General features: G+C 50.1%; 5 protein-coding genes across 5 annotated transcripts; 3 read left to right on the plus strand and 2 right to left on the minus strand.

Annotated features, from left to right (window-relative positions):
* Window positions 1-155: 155 nt before the first annotated feature.
* On the minus strand, window positions 156-2,412 carry PPP2R5D (Serine/threonine-protein phosphatase 2A 56 kDa regulatory subunit delta isoform; the record flags this gene model as incomplete). The annotated part of the gene is made up of 5 exons (XM_024909688.2): window positions 156-519; window positions 581-879; window positions 957-1,910; window positions 1,984-2,310; window positions 2,389-2,412. 5 exons carry the CDS (start codon window positions 2,410-2,412, stop codon window positions 156-158), a joined length of 1,968 nt encoding a protein of 655 aa, XP_024762034.2.
* Window positions 2,413-2,829: 417 nt separating this feature from the next.
* On the minus strand, window positions 2,830-3,636 carry TrAFT101_008550 (uncharacterized protein; the record flags this gene model as incomplete). Its single annotated transcript, XM_066128367.1, has 5 exons — window positions 2,830-2,985; window positions 3,037-3,144; window positions 3,200-3,223; window positions 3,482-3,512; window positions 3,617-3,636. The coding sequence occupies 5 exons, from the start codon at window positions 3,634-3,636 to the stop codon at window positions 2,830-2,832; spliced, it is 339 nt and encodes a 112-aa protein (XP_065984485.1).
* Window positions 3,637-3,770: 134 nt separating this feature from the next.
* Window positions 3,771-5,987, plus strand: TrAFT101_008551 (uncharacterized protein). The gene is made up of 3 exons (XM_066128368.1): window positions 3,771-4,110; window positions 4,176-4,590; window positions 4,647-5,987. The coding sequence occupies exons 1-3, from the start codon at window positions 3,925-3,927 to the stop codon at window positions 5,909-5,911; spliced, it is 1,866 nt and encodes a 621-aa protein (XP_065984486.1). The 5' UTR covers window positions 3,771-3,924; the 3' UTR covers window positions 5,912-5,987.
* A 527-nt stretch (window positions 5,988-6,514) lies between these two features.
* Window positions 6,515-7,900, plus strand: TrAFT101_008552 (uncharacterized protein; the record flags this gene model as incomplete). Its single annotated transcript, XM_066128369.1, has 3 exons — window positions 6,515-6,709; window positions 6,762-7,471; window positions 7,532-7,900. 3 exons carry the CDS (start codon window positions 6,515-6,517, stop codon window positions 7,881-7,883), a joined length of 1,257 nt encoding a protein of 418 aa, XP_065984487.1. The 3' UTR covers window positions 7,884-7,900.
* Window positions 7,901-8,327: 427 nt separating this feature from the next.
* Window positions 8,328-10,976, plus strand: TrAFT101_008553 (uncharacterized protein). The gene is made up of 2 exons (XM_024899911.2): window positions 8,328-8,807; window positions 8,915-10,976. Exons 1-2 carry the CDS (start codon window positions 8,627-8,629, stop codon window positions 10,372-10,374), a joined length of 1,641 nt encoding a protein of 546 aa, XP_024762032.2. The 5' UTR covers window positions 8,328-8,626; the 3' UTR covers window positions 10,375-10,976.
* Window positions 10,977-15,678: the final 4,702 nt, after the last annotated feature.

The following is a 15,678-nucleotide window of genomic DNA, read 5'->3' on the forward strand; positions in this document are numbered from 1 at the left end:
GGCCCTTATAATAGAGAGGCTTATTTGTCGAGGCAAATTTTCACTAAGAATGGAGAAAGAGGCGAGAATAGAAGATCCTGGATAGGCTGAATCAAGAAAGACGAAACAAAGGCTAAACCGCGGTAATAAAAGGACCTGTTTATCACACAACGAGGTTATCTGCTTCGATTGGAACTCACAGAACCCTGTCGCTCATGAGTATTCTGTTGTCGTCCAGTAGCATCTTGAAGCTTTAGCGAATCGAGACGCTTCTGGTTGTCCTCTGCAGGATCAACTTCATCAACCCGGGGGAGGCTTCCTCCGCGAGCCCTGCCAGGGTCTTCAACGGTGGCCAGCCCCAGTGATGCCCTTCGCTCGTCAGCTTGCTGGGATAAAGCAGCCCACTTTCGCTCTCGTAGCGCTTCTCGGGCCGCGGCGCTGTTCTGCTGCTCTGTGTATTCATGGGAGCAATCGTCAAAGAGCTGAGGATTGATCTCCATGAACAATTTCATGGCGTTGTAAACCATGCCGTGGATTGTCCTTCTGTATGTTAGTCTATGTGACGCAATCTTAGTTTAGTAGGGCTTTGTGGTAAACGTACCTATTCCAGTGACCCTTTGAATTTTCGTAGAGAGGAGCAAACATGATGGGGAGGATAATTTCCACATTGTCGCTTACGAGATTGCAGAAGTATTCGTTGTTCCAGAAGTACAATGCACGCTCGGCGACCTGGAAATGGGGGCTGGCCACAGATTTGGCAAGCTGGTGGAACAAAGGCTCCTGGACCTTGGCGAATTCGGCAGGGTCCATGACCTCAAAAATATCTTCAACCTCATTCAAGAACATGACCTCTTTTGTACTGTTAACCTTTGGCCAGTATCGCAACAGCCCGAGGACCACCTATCAAGTTTATCGTTAGTATTTTGATCTAAGACTTTACAACTTGAGGGAGTAAGTGTGTGTGTGTGTGTCCTTACATCTTCTGTGAGGGATGCATCCTTTTCCAGGAACTGGACAATACAATAAGCGAGCTGAGGGTGGTACATGCTCAGGCTCTTGGGCTTGTGAAGCGGAAGCAAGACTCGAGTCAAGAAGATCTTGTGCTCCTCCTTCAGAGGCAGGGCAAAACCGTTGATGATGGAACCTAGAATTTCTAGGAGCTCCGCAATGCCGTTGAATCTCTCCGTCTCATACGTGAATTGGAAGAAGACGTTGTTGATGGATCGTCGGATGAATGATCGTAGGTTGAGGAACTTGCCGTAGATACGGTGGAGAGTCGTCTTCAAGAAGTCGCGTTCACGGGGGTCCTCAGAGTCAAAGAGATCTAGCAGCTGGAGCACGAAGCTATGGTCAATGTATGCCTTGGCAATGTTGGTGTTGAAGTCCTGGCTTTCAATAAAACGCAGGAAAAACTCGTAGACGACCTGGATGTGCGGCCAAGCGACCTCCAAGACGGGCTCATCCTCCTCCGGATCGAATGCCTCGCCTTGGGGGTTCAATGGGGGTGGGATAGGTCGAAACAGATTCTTGCTGAACATCTCGACAACTCTGGGATACATAGGCTCAGTGATGACCTGTCTGTTGTTGGCAACGTAATCCAGCAGCTCATGAAGAGCTAGTCGCTTGATTTCCTTGGCTTTCATGTCACCGCTAGCGTCGTTAAAGTCAAAGATGACATTGCACTGATCAATCTTTTGCATGAAGAGCTCCTGGCGCCTGTTAGGCGGTACCTCGTGGAAGCCTGGAAGCTTCTCCAGCTCGCGATGGGCGGAAATGTCGAATCGGGATGAGTGCTGTCGCTTTGGTGTCCGCAGGCCCTCTGGGATAGCATCTCGGTTATCCATACGATTGATCATCAGGGACTTCTGGCCGGCCTTTGGGGGCGCCAGTTCGTGAGGCATTGTCTCGGTGGCCCCAGGTGGAGGAATGTGCTGGGATGAAGTAGATGGATTAGCATCATAACCTTGAACTCTCCATCGTTACCTAAAGTTTAGCAATACTTACGCCTGGTGTCGGGCTGATAACGACAGTTGGGGGACCTCTGCCACCAGCATTGGCGCCGTTAGGACTGGACGCGCTGCCCATCGGTCCAAATCGATCGAGGCCCTGCTGACCAGCACCAAGGCCCGAGGGCTGGTTGGCACCATGATCACCTCCAAGAGCAGAGTTTGGGGGCAGCGGCTTGTTGCGAGGATCGTTGAGGGTCGATGTCGAGGACGACGGGGTCAGGACGGGGGACTGGTTGGAATCTCGAGACGAGGGAGACGAAGTCCCATCCTTGGAATCCTTACTCTTCTTGGAGGACTTTGCGGCATCTTTGCCTCGCGAGAGCTAATCATGATCGTCACCTGCATCAGCCGATGTGCGCGCGACGGGCGTCAGGGGGGGTGGATGGAGGCAGGGACTCACTCTCTGGCTGAATCGCTTCATCATGGCTTGTGAAGCTGTCTCTCAGTCTCGCTCAGGGAATAATTATATCGAGGAACCGGAAGCCGTCCAGCCAACTCCGTAGCCGCAGTGGGGTAGGCGAGGCAACACAGTCGGGATGCGGAGCGGAGGCGAGGCGAGGCTGGGCGGGCGAAGGGGGGGCAACGCCAGTTATGCCGGAGACAGAGAACGGCGTCGTCAAGCCACAAAGGCGCGTGTCGATAGAGGCGACGGGCCGCTGGATCTCGACGTCGGTGTAGGGAGAGGCGATTTCGACTTGGACGAGGCCGAGTTGGACGCTGGACGCTGGACGCAGGAACGCGGGTCACAGGGAGCTGGTCGAGGAGGAAGAGGCAGGGGGGCTCAAGGTGGTGGACACGCTTCAACCACCAGGAATCAGGATTGGGGGCGGTCCAGCTGCGCTCAGCGGGAGGAGCCAATTGTCGACTGGGCGCGCAGAGCCGGTGTCGAGAGACGATGATTGGTGCTGTGGTGGCCGTGGATGGTCGATGTCGGCCAAAAGAGAGGAAGGGAGAGGCCGACAGAGGTGCTGTAGAGATGCTGATAGAGAGTGAGAGACTGCAGAGCGTCAGTGGCGGGCTCAGATTGGATCAGAGCTAAGAGACGGACGGCGCAGCAGCTTGGGAGGTTTAGCCGTCGAGGCGTTGACGCGGGGGAGTTGCTGGTCGTGGTCGAGTGCCTGAGGAGGCTCCAAGGCGCTGGACACTCGTCAGGGCCCTGCGGGTATCTGCTCAGCGATCCGGCAGCCGTAGGGGCAGTCGGTGTCATCTACCTGTAACCCGCTCACTAAACTGGCCTACCTGTATTAGCAGTGGAGCTACTTGGTCTGCATCTAGGCGAAGGGGTATGGAGAGCCGCTGGGGCGATTGAAATCAACGCCAAAAAGGAACGAGCACAACTCAGAAAACACACGATGCGGTGGCCAGCCTGCAGATCAAACAGAATTCAATGGGCAGGACACCTTTCTGAACACTGATCCAGCCCACGCCTCTCTCCCGGGGTCTGGGCATTCTGTATTGCCCAAGCTTCCAGGCCGGCGGCCAGGGCCTCGTACAGTGCCATTCTCTGCTGGCACGGTAACGCCGCTGCAGCAGAGGTCAGGGTGCACTCTGCCGCTGGCCAATCGGAAGTGCAGAGCTCCAAGCTCCAAGCACCGCCCCAGCAAGCGCGTGATGCGTAAATTACGTACCTCCTAACCCAGGGCCTCATTTTAGCGGTTGCAGCAATACGGTGCGCGATGGCCTGGCCATGCACTGTATGCCACCCCATTCCAGCTCCCGTTGTTGATTGAAACAGTTTCGTGCATCTCGAGCTTGAGCTTTTCCAGCGGCGGCTGCAGGGGTCAAGTTCAGCGCCCAGGACAAAATCTGCGGCTAAGCACTCCAGCTGCCTGATAAGCTAAGCTTCGACTACGACAGGGATGCCCATATCATCTTGCAGATAAATACGTACAGAGTAAAGGGAAATAAATAGAGGAGAAGAGAAATTCTCTTTGCGATGGATTCAGCTCGCCAAGAGGCCGGAGAAGGTGCCGGCTCACAAGGCATCGCGAGAGAGACGGAGAATGGCGCCCCCCGATATGCCATACCGCCAAGAGAACTCACTGCTGTTGAGATCCCCGCGGTGGTTGAAAACATCGACCGAGCCGTCAGGGCATTTGGGAGGGTCCCTTCACTTAGGCATGTAAGTGTTGAACCGCAGCTCGTCTGAATATGTCTCCTCGCTCATAAACAATCCTATTGTTATAGGTTCTAGATCCTCTGAGAAACTCGGTGCCATTGTATATAAATCCAGATGAGCCCTTTTGCCCGCCAATCATGTCACATAATGCCAGGTCTCACAACATCGTACTCAAAGTCACAGTCCCCAAACGGACTGGAAGGAAGCGCAAGCGTGGAACCAATGAGCCCTGGCAGGGAGATGTGGAATTTCAAGGCATCGACCCATCAGCCCCAGCATCGGAGAATGTTCTTTCCATAGGGCGTCACGATGATCCAAGAGTTCTAAGGCGCAAATTGGAGGACAATGTCGACAAATATCACGTCGAGGCTGCGGGCTTGATCAAGCATACCCATCGCTTCAGGGGTCTGGCTGACTTTTACTGGGACATGGACAAATCATCCTTTGCGCAGAGATTTGTCGATCAAGTGCTCCCCGGAGATGGTATTTTGAATCTCCTATTCTTCTACTTGGCAACTTGGTATTGACCATCATCGCAGTTGAAAAGATAAAAGAGTTCAAATTCACGCCTGGTATTGACCAAGGCTCGAATATAGACATTATCCCGCCTCCCATCTTTACGCACATGAGTTTGCCATTCAACTACTTCTACTCACAAAATCCGTATGTTCGTTTGACAGAGGACGGCGGTACCGTTAATACAACAGCGGTCAAGCAAGTTGGCCATTTCATAGGAACAGAAGATGCTGCTCCTGCTGGCCCGCAAATCCCTCCAGACATGACGGATCCACGGATGGTGGAGGTTATTGCCCAGCTTGAAGAAGCATTTGCACATCGCCCCGTGTGGACTCGTCGATCTCTATTGAATCACCTTGCTGGCAAGCTTCGAAACTGGAACGAGCTCAAAAAGTATCTAAATTATGCGGCTTATCAGTTCAAGGGTGGCCCGTGGAGAGACGGAGTTGTTCCCTATGGAATTGACCCCAGAACTGATCCTAAATATCGAATTTATCAAACCCTCATGTTCAAGCTTCCAAAGCAGAAGCGTGCTCGGAAAGACCAAACCTGGCAGTCTCTACGCAGAGCTCAGATGGGCCGAACAAAGGAGTTTGTAGAGGAGTTATCGGCCAGCCACACGTTCGACGGAGAGACGTACCACACCGATGGCAAGGTGTGGCAGGTATGCGACATTACGGACCCCTTGCTCCGCGAGCTTTTGGACAATGCAGAGGTGCGTCCTACGTGGGATGTCAGCAGCGGCTGGTATCACGGAGGCTTGTGGGCAAAGGTCAAGGCCATCATGAAGACAAAACTAGTGGCGATCCAGTTTGGCCGACAGCTCACCAAGGAGGACTTTGCACCAACGCTGCAGTGTGGGGATCAAACTCCAGTTCGGTCTACTTCGGCCACCTTTCACCTTCCATTGCCTAATTTGCATCTAACAAACGAAGAGCTCACGCAGCTTCGAGGTCGAGAACCGTCCAAGAAGAAGAGTCAGGTGTATAATGTCAGGGTTCGTCCCCGTGCCAGGAGACTAGATGTCGATACGGAGGAACAGTCTGTTGTTACCTCCCACGATGCGGATGCAGAGGCAGATGTCGATGTCGATGCAGAGGCCGAAGCTGCTAGTATCCTTGGCAGAATGGATTCCCATAGTGAGGATTCCGAAGCTGGTAGCGATGGCGATGAGGATGACGACGAGAACGAGAACGGCTCAGAAGAGGAAGATGGGATGGACCACACTGCCTTTGAGAGGGATGGAGACGATGAAGATGGCTATGGCGAGATGGAAGATGCAGAGTAGATAGTAGAGATATTATACCATACCTCGGCTGAAATCGATCCAAAGCCTATCCTATCTTGCTGTACTCACACACCAGATGCCTTGTACTAATTACTCTTCCCCGAGCTTGCAAACGGGCAGCCACTCTGCATGTGCTGAAACGAAATGCCAAGTCAGGGGTTTTTCATCTGTTCTAAAGCTGCTATTCACGCGCGTGGCATTCTATTGTGCATTCTCGTTCAATAGATGTACCAAAGGTACCTCCCTCAGAGCACCGACGCCAGCATTTGCATCTCCTGACTCACCCAGCGCCTGCCGTATTTGCCGTTGCCTTGGCCATGCCGATGCCTTAGGCCACATCAACACGATTCCTGGGTACCATCTCCCTCGTATAAAGCACCTTTCCGTAGAGATGATCCTGATTCTTCCTCTTCCTCTTCTTCCCCCAATTCGATAACTCACTCTCCTTGTCTTGCCTCTTCCAAATCAAAGCTCTCGGACTGCTCAAGACCAACCAGTCTCAGCAAATTTGGCCTTTAGATTTCGTTCGAGGCTGATTCAACCAACTACTAGGTATATCCTCTAACAGAATAGCGCTGCCACATCAAGCGAGTATGCAGCAACATGGATTCAAGTATTGATCCTTTCTCCAACGAACCTTTGTTCTGTAACCATTGCGATAAAGCATTCGATCAATGGGAAGATTTATTGAGGCACAAGCAGCAGAGACGAAATGATGACATGGAAGATCATATCCACTGCAAGATCTGTGCGCGTGATTTCAAGACACTTGCGGGGGAAATGCGACACATGCAAGTGGTGAGTCAACCTGAGGGCTCTAAGAGAAGACGCTCCTCTAACACTTCGGTAGGAACATCCTCTTGAACAAAACCTCGAGTGTCCCGGCTGTGGTAGTGGCCCATTTACACGCTTGAGTAATTTGATCAACCACATCGAGCGAGGCTTTTGTCCTCGTCTCGACACTACCCTTCTTGATCAACTCCGAGAGGAGAAGTTGGAATTCCCCAGACGTTTGGAGCAACTGACTCAGGAGAGAGTCAAAGGAAACTACATGAATTATATGCCATCAGCTTCCGCAAATAGCACAGTCTCACCATGGCACGTTGACAAGGAGCCCACATCTTTTGGGATGGTCAAAGAAGAATTTCCAGCTCTGGCAATTACAGACGATAGTCGCATCCAGCCCACGAAAGCCGCTGCATCCAGCAGGTTGAATCTTGGCAGCTATAAAGCTCATGATATAAAGGGCAAACAGCCATTTTCGTTTCAGCTTCCTTTTCGCCCAGCCGTGAAACGAGATGAGACAATGGAGGTTGATATCAAGCATGAGGCCCGACCTCAAATCGAACTTCCTTTACGACTACTCAGCGATAGCCAGCGCAATGCCAAGGATAGACTACAAAACTCGACTCAGATTTCCACTCGACCAGCTTTTAAATCGGGTGTGACTACTGTCGTCGCAGGTATGGATCCCGATGATCCGAATAACCCGTCTTTCAATGCGGCCAGCTGCTACTGCTCCATCACAGAGAGATTCAACTGCCCAAAACGGCTATGCGGGTAAGAATATGTCGCCTCTTATTACAAGTCTAGTCGTGTATAGCTAATGAAATTACGTAGCAAAACGTTCAAGACGGCAGGCGGCCTTGTTGGCCACCTCAAATCACCCGTTCATGGAAATAGGAAGTATAGGTGCCCAAGCTGCCTCAGGATATTCAAGACTTTGACAGGCATCACTTCTCACGCAGAGGCCAAGGGCTCCAAGTGCCATATTCAGGACACGGCTCATTATGAGACGTTTATGGACCAACTGACGGCGGGGATTGTCGATATAGAGAGAACTCGGCACCAGGGCGGAAGCATCATTTACACGACTTCGGAACAAATGAAGCAGAAGCTCCGTGGTGAAACTATCAAGGAGAAGATCAAGTATCCGATGGATGCTGAGGATGGAAAGGATACCTACTGGTAGAAGATGCTTGCATTTCCTGCTCTACCATGGAGAATATTCCTTGTTTTGAGGATACATGAATGCTGAGGGATCTTTCAGATGATAGTTGAAGGTTGTAGCGCCAGACATTGACGCCCAAACATGGCCGTCAGAATTAATAATAGTATTGAGCAAGAGCATTTTAAAGAATCCGGTGAATAAAAGTTTTATTTTAGACCAATACGGCGTTGCTTGCTTCTTCTTCTTTTTGTCTTGTCAAATATCTGGGAAAACATGTAAAACGCTGTAGGGTATTCTGTTTGTCTGTGTGCCTCAGTGCGTAGATGACAGCCACAGCGCCAGCCAGGCAGGTGTTGGCAGCCCTACAGGGTAAAGCGTCTCTCCGGCGACTCGGGACATTTCCCGAAATTCAAACTGGCCCCCTGGATGACCTAAGCATCTCAAGGTGTACGAATTGAGCATCTCCCTAGGATTACCAGTCAGATTGATTACGAGACGCAATCAATCGCACAGCCCCGTCGTCAAATGTGCGATTTGACACATCGCAGCTAATCTCCACCGCCGAGCCGAATGGTTGAGAATCCATTTCGAGGCCGACCTTTGGACCAACGAGAGACGGGGTCCGCGACGATCGATACGGGCGACTGCGATATCACGATATCCTGAGCGCACAGATACAGCACGGGGGAAAAAGGAGGAACACCCAGTGCCACAGAAGCGAGCGAGCGAGCGCAAGCGGAGACGTCGGGTTGCCGGCTGTTTTAATGGAAGACGAGTCGTTAAGCGACAACCCTAGTATGGCGTTCCGTTGGGCGCGCAGAATCGAGCGGGCTTGCTGCACCACCGCCAGATACTTGCCTCTGGCATTTGTCTACAGCTTGACCTCGTGGGCATGTTGGGTGGTGGTGACGATTGGAAAGGAGACTGAGAAGAGCCGCTGGATAGGTACGTGAAGAATGAAGCATCATGATGTCTATCAGTTTGAAAAGGAAGGGGGAAAAAAAGAAGGAAAACTGCTGACACAGAGCCTTGGCGTGGGAAAAAAAACATAGGCTCGACATCTTCTTTCTTCGGCGTCGCGCTCTATCTACTACTCAACTGGTCCTACACAACAGCTGTCTTTACAGATCCCGGATCAACAGTCAACGAGGACGGCTATGGCCTTCTCCCCACAAGCAGTGGCCAGAATCGCGTAGCAACGTCCTTCACTGTTAAGAGCAATGGCGAAATTCGATTCTGCAAAAAGTGCCAGGCGCGGAAGCCGGATCGCACGCACCACTGCTCGACATGCCGCAGATGCGTTCTCAAGATGGACCACCACTGTCCCTGGCTGGCGACGTGTATCGGGCTGCGCAACTATAAGCCCTTTCTGCTCTTCTTGATTTACACCACCGTCTTTTCCTTTTACTGCTTTGCGGTTAGCGGTACGTGGTTTTGGGTGGAGGTGATGGACGACTCCAAGTATCTGGATACGCTGCTGCCGGTCAACTTTATCATGCTGGCCGTCATGAGTGGAATTATTGGACTCGTCGTGGGCGCATTCACAACATGGCACATCATCCTCGCGCGCAGGAACCAGACGACGATTGAATGCCTGGAGAAGACTAGATATTTGTCAACAGTGAAGAGGACTCTTCACCAGGCGCAGGGCCTCGCCAACGGAATCCCGCAAGCGAGACAGTTTGTAGACTTTCATGCGAGCGCACTGCCTGGCATCACGCACCGCGAAGAGGGCGAAGAGCGGCGTTCGACACAGGAACCCCCTCGCGTCCAGATGTCGTATGAGGAGCTGGAACGATACCAGAGCCGCAAGCGATATGAGGAATACCTTGACGAACAGGATTCGGAGAAGCTGCCCAATGCTTTTGACCTTGGCTGGAAGCGAAACCTGCTGCACCTTTTTGGGCCCAGCCCGCTCCTGTGGTTCCTCCCTATCTGCAACACGACGGGCGACGGCTGGAGCTGGGAGGCTAACCCCCGATGGGTCTCGGAGCGTGAGAGGCTGAGAAACGAACGCGAACAGCAGCGACAGCGCGAGATCAACGCAGGCTGGGGACACGGCGAGGATATCCCATCAGCGACGGCGGATGTCACGGGCAACTACCACAGCCGCGCACCTCTTGTCGGAGCCAACGGCGGCGCGAGAAGGACGCAGAGCAAGGCGGACCGCATTCTGGGTAGAGACCCGAATCTGTACGCCGATGCGTCGCAGGATGTGCCCCTGCGAAGACTTAGTCCGCGGGGCCATGCGGCGCCACACGACGATGATTTGCTGGACACGGACGACGAGGAGCAGAGCACTATTACTGCTAGCAAGCACCAGCATACGGCGGCCAGCCGGCTCGAAGCTGAGCGGGTGGCTATGAGCGTGGTGACCAATACACGGCCGTGGGGACGCGGCGGCGCGAGCGGAATGCTACGCCAGGGCAGCCAGCAGAGCGGCGGAGGCAGCGGTCACAGCAGCCCGGTGGTGACCCCGAGCGCCGAGCTGAATGACGATGGAGTGGATTGAAGTCCCTTTCTCCTTTCCCCTCTACCTGGCTTTTTTATATTGATTAAGATGTTTTCTTCTTCTTCTAATTTTGTTCTTGTTCGATATAAACCATGCCAATTTTTCTTTTAAATGGCGAGTTATTTATTCGAATCTCTTTGGTTTAATTCTTAATTATTTTGCTATTTTTTGTACTCTGCTTACTTGTCTAATTACGGCTTTTACATCACAGCGGCAAATGGGACGAAGGGGAAGGAAGCAAGTTGGAAGATTTTGATAAAGGATCCTAATCAGTTCGTCCCAGAGACAGGAAAAGAAAGAATGGGACTATTTTAGATGGATATACACTGCTGACATGGAGATGGGAAGAATGAAAAATCGGGGAACGAGGGAAGAGGACTAAGTTTTGTTTTTGACGCCACTTTCCCTATCCTTTTTTTTGATGAGAACGGATGTCTGCATCGTTGCTAGAGCACCAGATATATAGCGTTGATACGAGTTTACTGATAATGTATGGGTAATATACGAAGCTAGTTTGATGTTGTTCTATTAGAGGATGGTGAGATGGGCTTCTCACCCCCTTTTTCCTTTCTAGAGAAGCAGCAAAAACGACCTCAAGGGCCTTTTTTTTTTTTTTTTTTTTTTTTCACCATTCACTGGCTGCTCTTACTTAGTATAGCTGCAATTGACGCTCTAGTGCCGTCTGCCATTTCAAACTGTTGCTTCAGTTATAAAAGCTCACGCTTGTTCGGCACCGTTGGCCGGACTTTGTTCATTGTCCAGTCTCACAATCACGCACCCCCCTCCCTTCTTCACGCCGTTTTCCCCCAGCTGTCTCCCTCTCTTACCAATCGACAGTACAACTATCCTCTCCAGTTTTTCGCGTGTTTCCTCATGCGCGCCGGCGGACGCTACTTCGGCGCCGACTCGCCGACACGCTGACTCTTTCCAAAAGTCTACTAAACTAAACTACAACGAGATGACCTCTTTTTCTTTCACACAATAAAAAGAACTCAATTTGCGGGGGAGAAAGGGCTGATAGGCAGCACTACCCAAGATACGATACAGTATACTATGTACTCGTATAGTGGGAAAAAAGGGGCGGAGAGAAGATGAAAAAAGGGGGGGGGGGGGGGGCGTGTGTCCGCGCGGTTTCCATTAGAGGGAATTCGCAGGAAGGCTGCTTCGAACACGCGGCGAAACTGCTAGTACGCACGCACTACATACGTACTAGTGCGGAGCGTGGTCAATACGCAAGAAGAAGAAAGAAACTTGCTTCCAACATGGATGAACCATGTTTCTTTTTCTTGCCCTAGTGGGAAAAAAGGAAACGAAGAAAGCCTGCTGTTGCTGCCTTTTTGGCTTTAACAGGGGTGGGAGAGGAGAGCCGGAGCCACGGAACCCGTTATCCGCTAGGCTGGGGGCTCAGGGCCAGGGCAAGTTATTACTAGCAGAGGTAGTAAAAAAGGTACAACCGGCCATGTATTTCCCCACACCCCTGTGTTTCAGCAGATACGTGGTGCTGTAATGATGCTCGAATAACTTCGTCATTTGCGCTCACGCAATTTACCTTTTACTTTTTTTTTTTGTTTGTATTTTGAGCATCTCGCCCCGTCGTTTCCGCGTCTTTTCTGACTTGGTGCTTCAGCTCAGCTCAGCTCAGCTCATGTATACGCCCCTCCCTGGTCACTTTTATTTTGCCTCTCTCTCTCTCTCGTTTTCCTGCCAAGGAAATGCGAGGATTGGGATTCTCGTGTACCATTCATTACCTGTATATCAATTTTGGGAAATGGGTAATAATCTCAGCTTTGAAAGCAGGCAGAGAGCCCGGCGGATTCAGCACTGCGAATTGTGCGCACTGCAGTATACAAGGATTTGAAAAAGACCAAAAAAAAAAAAAAAAAGAATAATGGTCTTTTTTGTTTATGCAGAGGGGGGGGGGGGGGGGGGGGTTGTTTGAGTCCTGCATCTGTCGTATTTTTTTTTTTTTTTTTTTTGAATTGCCAAGGTTTTCGTGTAAATGAATGCGTAGATGAAGCAGCTTTTGCTGTGTCATGCGTATGATATTGGCGTATAGTGGAAACAAAAACACATCAAATTGGCCCCCCTCACCTCACCCTCACCCTCACCAAGATCAACGCATCTGAGCTGAGAAAAGTAAGGCTTTCGCAGAGGGCTTGGCGTGTTTTATCGCCATGGGGCTCCCCCCCCCAGAAGGATCGCGCGCACCAACCACCACCTCCAGAGCCCAGCGCGCGCAGCAGCAGCGGAAAGAAAAAAGTTTACAGGCACACCACCCGCTGCTAACAGAGAGTTCCCCCGGCAATAGCAGCGAACCCCAGCACGACACGTTTATGAGCTGGCCGTTCCAAGAGGAACAGGTAAATCCTTCAAGCACGCCGAGCTACACTAAAACGAAGCTCTATTAGATGGTAGACTAGGGGAAGCTAAACGGCTGCCAGCACATGTCGCTGCGATACTAGAGTCAAAGTATTGCTGTGGAAAAGGTACTTGGCCGGCCTTGATCCATCAAGTACCTTTCTCTCTCTTCTTTGCCCTCTCTTTGTGGTTTAACTCCTTTTTCCCCCCCATTCCACACGCCCTTTCTTTTTCTTGCCCATGGTGATGATACTCTGTAACCTGCTCGGTCTCGAGACTCAGACGTGGCGGCTCGGAATCAAGGCGTATAAACCCAACAATATTGAAAACGTTATTTATTTTACTTTTCTAATATTAACTTGTTAATTTTTATTTATTTTATTGTATTTTATTTATTAATTTTTTTTTTTTTTTTTTTTTTGGTATTCCCATCAATTCTCTTTTGGCTCTGCATTAATCTTGACACAAGGCGTTCTGCACTGTAGATCCCCCTCACAAAGTCCGCATGTCAGAAAAACGTCCCTCTTCTGCCTGGAGAGACGGCAGCCTAAACCACGTCCAGCAATGCCTTTCGAGCAGCTTCTAGGTACTCCTTCTCCGCATCTTCCATTCTCCGTTCTTTTCTCCACGGCGGGGATTTTTTTTTTGTGTTTAAAGAAAAAAAAAAAAAACGGACATTATTAAGCGTATTTTTCCCTTCCCCCTCCTTTCTCTCAAGATTTGGCCGGCGCCATGGGCTAAGGCTAAGCCACGGAGGAAGAGAGAAACGCGGACCGCGATCCTCGCCATTTTTTTTTTTTTTTTTTTTTTTTTGCTTTGCATTTCAAACGGCTATTAGAAAAGAAGCTCAAAGCTACCAACCTTAAAAAGAGAGAGAGAGAGAGAGAGAGAGAGAGGCACACAAAAAAGCAATATTGGGGAAAGCTGTCCACTCGGAGACTTTAGTCCTGCTCATTCCTTTTGACAGTTTTTGACATCACTGGAAAACTAATACAAGCTGGGTTTAAGGCCTGCCATGCACATTCATGCAATCAATACACACACACACACGAAAAGCAGGCAGAAAAAAAGGGCAATGCCATTTAAGTGCTTACATGTTTTTTTATTTTGCTTTCGGAGCACAGCCCGAATACAGCGCTCGCAAGCATAACATATGTACAAACATGGCGGCACAGCACAGGGCATAGCTGCTAACAAGCTTTGGCTCCCCCTTGGCGGGAATCTCGCTTCGTATCGCTCTCGTATGCAACGTTAAAACAAAGCAAAAAAAAAAGTCACGTCTCCAGGTATCAAGTCACGGTTACTTCCCCGCTGTTTCAAGCATCAAGAATTGCTCAAAAATGAGCCCCGTAAAGTCATATCATATCACGCATAGGTATGTATGTACATGATGCCTTCCACGAGAAAGAGACAAAAACTGTTGCATGTTTTTAATGCATCACTCCAGCTCTATACGCACACACCAATTGGGCTCTTCAACCTTTCTTCTCGCCACCTTGCTTCGCAAAACTTTCCGCTAGAGCCGCGAAGCTCCGTTTCAAACGGCTCTGGTCCCCTTAACCAAACATGGCAATAACCGAAGCAACTTCAAACCCGTGGTAGTAGTACATACTATCTGTCTGTCTCTTCTTCTTCTTCTTCTTCTGTAGAACTTGCCTAAACACACTCCCCTTTGCATCCACTCTCCTTTACTCTTTTTTTCTTTCTCCCCCCCTCTTCTTTCATGTATTACTACCGCTTGCAGAGTTCCTCCAGAGTTGCTCTTGTATTAGCTAAGCTGTCTTGAACTAGGCCGCTGTCATGAAACATCTGGTTTCGGTTTTGGCTCCTTGCACATCACTGATAAACCGCCAATCCATTTCTCCTTTGCCCATCGAAATGCCGATAAAATTGCCCATCCACAGAGAAGGGTACGGGGGGAAGGGGGGGGACATGTCACCAAATTAACCCCCTCTTCTCCTTTTAAAACAAAGAAACAGAACATACGTCATTTCTGCCAATCCACCGTTGGTACATACCGAGGAAAACAAAAAATTGCCCATGCAAAACAGTATCGTCCAAGTGCCAAGCCACGCACTACGGCACCACTTACAGAAAATGTACCCACGGGAGTATTACCCTCTCTCTCTCTGCCCCCTCCCCTAATTCCATCGTGTACGGAGTATTTTTTACAAAGATATGCAAATCCTCAAAGTAAAACCTGTCCTTTTCTCTCAACCTCGATAGCGGAGCCACCCCCCATTTCTTTTTCCCTTTACTTTATATTATATGCCTCTTTTTAGAGATACCTAGTAGGCATATAGGGCCGCATAATAAGCACAAGCCACCATTGCGACATGAACACGCCACCACCTCCATTGCTTTAGACTCCCCTTATTAGTAAACGAGAACCGTTCACAGCTAGATTACAGTACAGAGACTCAACTGTAGAGCAAAGAGATACTGTAAAATAGGTAACCACTGTGGTTTGGTTCCCAGGGAGTTACCCAGTGAGTATCGACTATACTTGTATGTAGTTGTCAATCTCAAAACCACACTCCGAAACTACCTACTACCTACTTAACCAGAAACTCAAAATCATTCGACGCCAGCCTCGTTAAATCACATCATCTCTCTTCCCACCTACTCAATGAATAACTCAAACCAATCTCCTTATTGCATATCTCAACCGGTGGGATTTATCCTGTCTCGCCCCCCTCCAAATAAAGCCTACTCTCTTCCTAATAGCCATGGACTTAGCATGTCATGTCATCACCCTTCTTCTCTCTCTGTTTCACCATCGTGCTCCAACTTGTATGACAACTGCTGAGCTGATTATCCATTTCTTTTAGCGGCCCGAAATAAACCCCAATTTGCCAAACTTGTTATTATGATCAACTGCTGCCCCGTGTGTAAGGCACACCAAAAGTGCATACGCTGTAAGTCACACTATTGGCCTGACGTCTC

Source organism: Trichoderma asperellum, chromosome 5 (assembly GCF_020647865.1).
Source record: "Trichoderma asperellum chromosome 5, complete sequence".
Taxonomy (NCBI): domain Eukaryota; kingdom Fungi; phylum Ascomycota; class Sordariomycetes; order Hypocreales; family Hypocreaceae; genus Trichoderma; species Trichoderma asperellum.